We start from the raw sequence: 7,808 nt of genomic DNA, 5'->3' as shown, positions 1-7,808 counted from the left end.
TAAGAGTTCACAATATACCTTTATTCTTTAACTTATAAACAACGTTTAATTTGTTCCTCAAAAGTTAATTATAGGCTTCCCTGGTGGCGCAGTGGCTGAGAGTCCACCTGCCGACGCAGGGGACACAGGTTCAGGCCCCGGTCTGGGAAGATTCCACATGCCGCGGAGCGGCTGGGCCCGTGAGCCATGGCCGCTGAGCCTGCGCGTCCGGAGCCTGTGCTCCGCAACGGTAGAGGCCACAACAGTGAGAGGCCTGCGTACCGCAAAAAAAAAAAATAATAAAAAAAGTTAATTATAATTGGCAACAGCTCTTCTCAAATACTTCTCTCACGTTGGAGAGAGAAGAATTTAGCCCTGGATTTAAAACAAACAGACACAAGGGGAGAAGATGACAACCTTAACCACTAATAACATTTCGCTGTTAGGTTATTGTACAAGACGTCCAAGCTGGCGGTTCTTCTAGAGACTCTCTTCTGATGAATGAATAGCTGACAGCTTTACATTTACAAGTATCAAACAACGCTTCTGCTTCATTCATAGATTCTCCGAGGCTCCTGCAGCACCACACCACCTTCTGTCATGGCACTCTGCAGTCGTTTCATCTGGTTTTGAAGATCAGGAAAAAAGGAAAAGATTAAGTCAACACCACAAGCTGACAATAGTTCACTTCCCAAGAGAAAGAGAAATAAACAACGGATTTGATCCTTGCTAACTTCCCAGCCTACACTGGTTTTTCAGAAAGTGACCTTAATAATGACACGGATAAGAAAAAAGAGGATATAGAGATGTCACGGATTAGCAGCATTTTAAAATAGTCTATAGACAGATGTTACTATATGAATAGGGCAGCAGAGTGGTCAACATTATGGCTATGGAATCGGTCACGTGGGTTTGAACCCTGCCCCGTGCCACAAGGACTGGGCCAGCCAGCCTCAGCCGACCTACAGAACATGAGTCCTGCCACGCTATAGGCTGCTGTTGAGGTAATGCACATCAGGATACTCACCTCAGGCTCTGACACTTGGAAAGACCTTAATGAATGGAACGATGATTATGTAAGTATCTAGTGTCAAGAATTAACACAATGCCTTTTCACTAAGTACGTGACAACAAACATACCGAGTCTGAGGCCGCCTCCCACGGAGCTGGTTGGTAGACCATGAAGTTGATTCCTGCTGCCAAGCAGCGCTCTGCCAGCACTCGCCCTACACTCTCGCAAGCCACCACATCGCTGGTGCTATACAGGTGTTTCTTAATGGCCCATTCACGAGTGGATGCCGAAACCACAGCCTGGCCATTGCGATGCTCAACAAGCGCGTCTATGTGGTGCTGACTCCTTATAACTCGCAACCTAAACGAGGTGAGAGAATAAAATCCTACAAGAATTCTAAAGATAACTGACTTCAGCTGAATAAATGCCGAACTACTTCTCAAGAATGTAATGTCTAGTTCATTGACTTCTGTATACCTAACCTGGCTTTTACTTGGGAAAGGTGTTTTTCCCTTGCTTTTAGGAGAATATCATCAGCAATAAACCAAACACTTCTACTTAGCCTCAAATATCCAGGAGAAATTTGGTATTGCTGACTGCTGAGATTTACACAGCATCTACTTCAAAAAAGGATTTGAAGAGGCAAAGCTAAGTTGCTGACCCTACACTGGATAAAAATATACTTACTACATACTATTTTTTTTTAAGGAAGGAAATATTTTATTTATTTTTTGGCCACGTCACGTGGCATGCAGGATCTTAGTTCCCTGACCAGGGATCGAACCCGTGCCCCCTGCATTGGGAGTGCGGAGTCTTAACCACTGGACCCCCAGGGAAGTCCCCTTACTATATGCTTTTATTTTCTAGCTAATGATTTAAATATAAAAATAGAAATCATAAGTGTACTAGAAGACAACATGGGAGAAGTTTTAAGTAATGTCAAAGTAACATAAACCTATTTAACTATATCAAGCTATTGAACATGACCTCAAACTACATCTTATGGCTTTTGTTTTAAAAATATTAACAAAGTTTTCTGCATGCTAAGAAAAACAAAAAAACAAAACAGTAAAGTGAAGTCAAAAGGCAAGCAATGAAACAAAAAATACTTTAAAAGCATATATTTTGCTAATTTCCATAATATGTAAGAAGTCTCCTATAATCAATAAGGAAATGACCAGTAACTTAATAGGCAGAGGATGCACAGACTGTTCACAGCAAAGAAAAATATTAATGACTCTTAAACCCATGAAAATATGCCCAATCTCACTGCTAAATTACATGGACAAGACAATTCATTTCAACACTGTTTGAAATCATAAAAGATAATCATCAATAGGGAGTCAGTTAATTAAAACAGCCATGCAACGATATTTTATTTTTATTTTTAAAATCTTTATTGGAGTATAATTGCTTTGTAATGTTGTGTTAGTTTCTGCTGTATAACAAAGTGAATCTGCTATATGTATACATATATCCCCATATCCTCTCCCTCTTGCATCTCCCTCCCACCCTCGCTATCCCACCCCTCTAGGTGGTCACAAAGCACTGAGCTGATCTCCCTGTGCTATGCAGGTGCTTCCCACTAGCTATCTATTTCACATTTGGTAGCGTATATATGTCCATGCCACTCTCTCACTTTGTCCCAGCTTACCCTTCCCCCTCCCCATGTCAAGTCCATTCTCTATGTCTGCATCTTTATGCCTGTCCTGCCCCTAGGTTCATCAGAACCTTCTTTTTTCTTAGATTCCATATATATGTGTTAGCATACGATATTTGTTTTCTCTTTCTTACTTCACTCTGTATGACAGACTCTAGGTCCATCCACCTCACCACAAATAACTCAATTTCGTTTCTTCTTATGGCTGAGTAATATTCTATTGTCTATATGTGCCCCGTCTTCTTTATCCATTCATCTGTTGATGGACACTTAGGTTGCTTCCATGTCCTGGGTATTGTAAATAGTGCTGCAATGAACACTGTGGTACATGACTCTTTGAATTATGGTTTTCTCAGGTATATGCCCAGTAGTGGGATTGCTGGGTCATATGGCAGTTCTATTTTTAGTTTTTTTAAGGAACCTCCATACTGTTCTCCATAGTGGCTGTGGATTTACATTCCCACCAACAGTGCAAGAGGGTTCCCTTTTCTCCACACCCTCTCCAGCATTTATTGTTTGTAGACTTTTTGATGATGGCCATTCTGACCAGTGTGAGGTGATACCTCACTGTAGTTTTGATTTGCATTTCTCTAATGATTAGTGATGTTGAGCATCCTTTCATGTGTTTGTTAGCAATCTGTATACCTTCTTTGGAGAAATGTCTATTTAGGTCTTCTGCCCATTTTTGGATTGGCTTGTTTTTTTTTGATATTGAGCTGCATGAGCTGCTTGTATATTTTGGAGATTAATCCTTTGTCAGTTGCTTCGTTTGCAAGTATTTTCTCCCATTCTGAGAGCTGTGTCTTTTCTTCTTGTTTACAGTTTCCTTTGCTGTGCAAAAGCTTTTAAGTTTCATTAGGTCCCATTTTGTTTTTATTTCCATTTCCCTAGGACATGGGTCAAAAAGGATCTTACTGTGATTTATGTCATAGAGTGTTCATGCACATATGGTCACCTTATCTTTGATAAAGGAGGCAAGAATATACAATGGAGAAAAGACAGCCTCTTCAGTACATGGTGCTGGGAAAACTGGACAGCTACATGTAAAAGAATGAAATTAGAACACTTCCTAACACAGTACACAAAAATAAACTCTAAACGGATTAAAGACCTAAAGGTAAGGCAAGGTATTTTACACAGTTACTTCAAACAGTTATTTTACACAATTAAGAACAAAGTAGCAATTTACGATGCTGCTGTTGCTAACATTTACTGAACACTTCCTGTGCCAGGAAGTCCTAATTGTTTACAGGTATAGCTCATGTCTCAAACTAATCCCATTATTCTTTCTTCCTTTCTTTCTTTCTTTTTTTTTTCTTTTTTGGGCTGCAGGAACTGACACAGAAAGGTTAAGTAACTTAGCAAGGTTACAACTAATGAATGTTAAGTAATGAAGCTAGGTAGGATTTAAGTCCAGGGGTCTGGCTCCAGAGCCAATGTTCCCAACCAACACAAAATATTTCCAAGATGTATTTTTAAGTGTGTGTGTGTGTCTGTGTGTGTGTGTGTTGGGGGTGGTGGTGAAGGAGCTGGGTGGGGGAATGCAGAACAATGTATATGATGTGGTAAGATTTATAATGAAAAAAGTACAAGTTCATACTCATCTGCATAGACTAGCTCTAGAAGGGTACACAGAAACTATAGTCCCTTTTGGATTTTACAACATTTGTATACATTACACATTTAGAAATTAAGTTCATGATAAAGAAAACACTGAAATCAAACATTATACTAGGATTCTTAGTGTGAAATAGCATAAAAAGCACTAGATTTAGAAATGTGGGTTCTACTCCTAGTTTCGCTGGTAGCCCTAGTAAAAATCACAATCTCTTAATCCAGGGATCAACACACTCTTTCTGTAAGGGATCAAATAGTAAATGTTTTATGGTTTGTAGGCCATATTGTAAGCAGAGAGGGTAGTGGGTCCCTGGAAAAAGAGAACTAGGCATGGCTTTCTTCACATAAGAGAAGCCATTTTTGGCCTAAGCCATTTTGTGATCTAAGCTTGGCCACAATGCCTGCTCTTGAACAGGTCTCAGTAATTAATGATCTTAAGGGAAGTAAGGGAATGCAGGAACAAAGGAAAAGCAGCCAAGAAACAATAGTCCAGTGGTAAAACAGAGTCCTAGGTCCTCCTCAAGGGAAATATATAACAATCTGATACCGTCTTTAAGTTTCTCCATCCTCTGGTGGAGGATGGAAATGAATATGTTGACCCCTATGACTTCAATCAACTAACGCTAGGACTCTGTCGACCCTGGCCCCAATTCTATGCTGAATTCTCCTCTGCTCAAGCCCCTTCATGAATATGCTTGTACCCTTAGCTTAAAGCTCCCCCAGTTTTGCTGTTCCGGGTGACCCTGCTTTGGGTAAGATTCCCGGGGTTCTCCTTACTTGCTGCAAGTAATAAATCCTTCCTTCTCCTGATCTTTGGCTTGCCTGTGTCTTCTGGCTTGACATCCACCAAGAGGTGAACCTAGTTTTCAGGTAACAACATGGGTCAACTGCTCAACTCAGCCACAGTAATACCAGAACAGCCAGGTAAGAATGAGTGGTGGCTGGGTGCCCATAAAACTTTCTTTGTGGATAATGAACTTTGAATTTTACACAATTTTCACATTACAAAATATTCTTTGCATTTTTTAAAATCTTTAAAAAAAAATGTAACAATATTTAGCCTGCAAGCCAGCTTTGGTCCAGGAGCCATAGTTTGCTGATCCTTGTCTTAAACCATTAGTGCAACAAAGGGGTAGGACTCATTATCTCCAAGGTCACTTCCAATTTTATACTGATAATACTGTGAATGGAGAGATGGGGAAAAAAGGGGGGAAACAGATCTCCAATTATTTAAATAATCCAAATATTAAGTAAAAGTGATAGTTTGGGTATTTCAAAAAAAATTCAGGATTCAAGATTCAGATTATTTCGACGATGAACTGCCTGCCCCCTTTCTTTGACCCCCTCCTGTCTCCCTAAGCCTCAATTCCCCTGCTCCTGTAAAATGGGGGAAATTACTGCACCTGCTTCAAAAAGTACTTTTAAGGATTAAATGAGAAAATGCATACAAAGCACCTAGCAGAGTTCCTGGCAAAGAGAAAGCATTCAGTAACTAGCCATCTTTATAACAAAGAATAGACTCCTAATGTTCTTCCTGTCTCTACCACCGCCCCCTTAAAAATTTGTTCTCCTCAAAGGAACCAGAATGATCTTCCATTCGGGCTCAAATTTTAAATCCCCTCATAGTTTCCCACTGTAGTGAGAATAACGTCTAAAGCGCTTACTTGATTTACAAAGCTAATGATGTGACTCCTACCTACCTCTCGGCCCTCTGAGCTCCAGGTACACAGACCTTTCAGTGCCCCCAACGAGCCAAGCTCATTCCCACCCTAGCTGTTTCCTTTGCTGGGAACGCTCTTCTTGGCAGATAGTTTGGCTTCTTCCTATTTTCTGAGGGGTCTTAGTCAACCATTTCCCCATTCTAACTTTATCCTCTTTCAGTTTCCTCCATGACACCTACGTATTTATTGTTTGCCGCCCCCCTCCACTAACCCCTCCTAGACCCAGCGCAAGTCAGCTTCCGGAGAGGAGAGTCGCCAGCAGTTACCTGGCACGTTCCTTAAATGAACTGATGAAAACAATCTGCAGATCACCACGCGTGCTCTGTGGTCAATACCTAACAGAGTTAATTACCTGTGCCAGAACTCGCGGGAGGGCCACACTGTGCCCCAGCCCCGCTCTTTTCTGGCCACAGCTAAGAGCTCCAGATTCCGGGGGTTCCGGTTGGTGAACTCCGGGGCAACAGCTTCATTTCCTTTGCGGTCCGCTTCAGGCTTCACCGCAGGCTTGGAACTGGTCGATAGCACTGCCACCCGACACCCTAAGAACGTAAACAACCATACGGATCTTTAAAAAATGACGAAACGGACAAAACAAACATAGGATCTAATTTGTCTCCATCCTCTCCCCCTCAGTCTTCGCGCCCTGGAAGGGGGACAAAAGGTATGTTCGGTCACGGGGTGTAGTCATCACAGACCCTGGTCCTTAATTTTCTACTAGTGTCATGACGATGCTCGTTATGATGTTAGCTCGTTTACTTTTCGATGGTATATGTTGAATGCAAAAGACGACCTCCATGTGCACATTGTGCTGACCCTGGGGAGTAATCTGAGAGACGTGGGAAGATGAATTACCGGGGTTCCTGCAAACCGACAACAGCTCCCAGAACCCCGACCGAAGCGCCATTGCTGAGGGAAATCGTAGCCAAAACCTCGGAAAGATCTCGCCTCCTCTCCTTACCGCCATCTCAGCGGCTCGCCGGCCGCAGCCATATTAACTTAGGGAAAGGCCTTAGGAGGACGTAAGGTCATCGACGCCTCGAACCCGAAGAAGCCCCCTGCCGCTGAGTGGCGGACAGGGCAATCCGTCATCTCCGCTCTTCCAATCAGCGCTTACGCTGGGGCGCACGCAAGCGCCGGATTCAACCAACCACCTCGCAGCAACGCGCTTGGTGGTTGGCTCAAGGTCCGTTAAGTCGGGCCGAGCTCATCGGGGGCGTCTCGCGTCCAACGTGCGTTTCGTTACCTCATTTGGGCCCTCGGGTCGCAAAGCATACACCGATCACTGTCAGACACACACGCACACAGACACACAGGCACACGCCATTTGGGCTCTGGGAGGACGGGGCAGCGCGAGATGCAGTTTTCAGAAAGGGTGGTTGTCGTTTTCCCACGTGACCCATGGAGCTTATACCCGTGAGCCTGGGAACAAAGCCTGCTACCTGTTGCGTGCTCTCCTAGCTAGCTCATACATTAAGTAAAACAAGAACGCCGGTTTATACACCACCAATTAAGACGCGCTCGCTCAGAACCCCGGCTCTACCTTACACAGCCCCACCCCCCGTTCCGTCACAGAACTCCGCCCTACCGACCACCTTTTCTAGAAGGCACTAGAATCTGCAAACGCGCACGCGCAACTTGTGCGTAGTAGGGAAAACTTCGGCCCAGCGCCCCCTTCCTCCAGCGGTCCGAGATACTGACTTCCGCCCTCCTACCTTCACGCCCTTCTCATTCGCTCTCTAATTGAGCGGAAGTGCTGGATCCGCCCCCTTCAGGCTCCTCACTTCCTGCGCGTTCACGATTCTCCAACCTCCTCACCATT

General features: G+C 43.5%; 1 protein-coding gene across 2 annotated transcripts; it reads right to left on the bottom strand.

Moving 5' to 3' along the window:
• On the bottom strand, nt 1-7,017 carry MRPL18 (mitochondrial ribosomal protein L18). Of its 2 annotated transcripts, none has more exons than XM_081250755.1 (4): nt 6,842-7,017; nt 6,342-6,528; nt 1,269-1,351; nt 1-602 (listed from the first exon to the last, which is right to left on the bottom strand). In XM_081250755.1, the coding sequence occupies exons 1-4, from the start codon at nt 6,951-6,953 to the stop codon at nt 535-537; spliced, it is 450 nt and encodes a 149-aa protein (XP_081106881.1). In that variant the 5' UTR covers nt 6,954-7,017; the 3' UTR covers nt 1-534. The 2 variants fall into 2 exon arrangements, with proteins under 2 accessions (XP_081106881.1, XP_081106880.1); XM_081250754.1 differs by having other exon boundaries at nt 1,120-1,351; nt 6,842-6,908.
• Between the last annotated feature and the right edge of the window lie 791 nt (nt 7,018-7,808).

Source organism: Mesoplodon bidens, assembly GCF_964165515.1.
Source record: "Mesoplodon bidens genome assembly, chromosome: 12".
Taxonomy (NCBI): domain Eukaryota; kingdom Metazoa; phylum Chordata; class Mammalia; order Artiodactyla; family Ziphiidae; genus Mesoplodon; species Mesoplodon bidens.
Note: the sequence above shows the minus strand (reverse complement) of the source record. Positions and strands in the feature narration are given on the sequence as shown.

Bases quoted from the DNA above. Each gene is read 5' to 3' on its own strand.
- MRPL18 (XM_081250754.1), bottom strand. From the start codon at position 6,893: ATGGCGCTTCGGTCGGGGTTCTGGGAGCTGTTGTCGGTTTGCAGGAAC. The intron at 1,352-6,341 runs GTAATTAACTCT...CACCTCGTTTAG, and splicing joins TCCCGCGAGTTCTGGCACAG to GTTGCGAGTTATAAGGAGTC. The intron at 603-1,119 runs GTATGTTTGTTG...CTTCAAAACCAG, and splicing joins GGGAGGCGGCCTCAGACTCG to ATGAAACGACTGCAGAGTGC.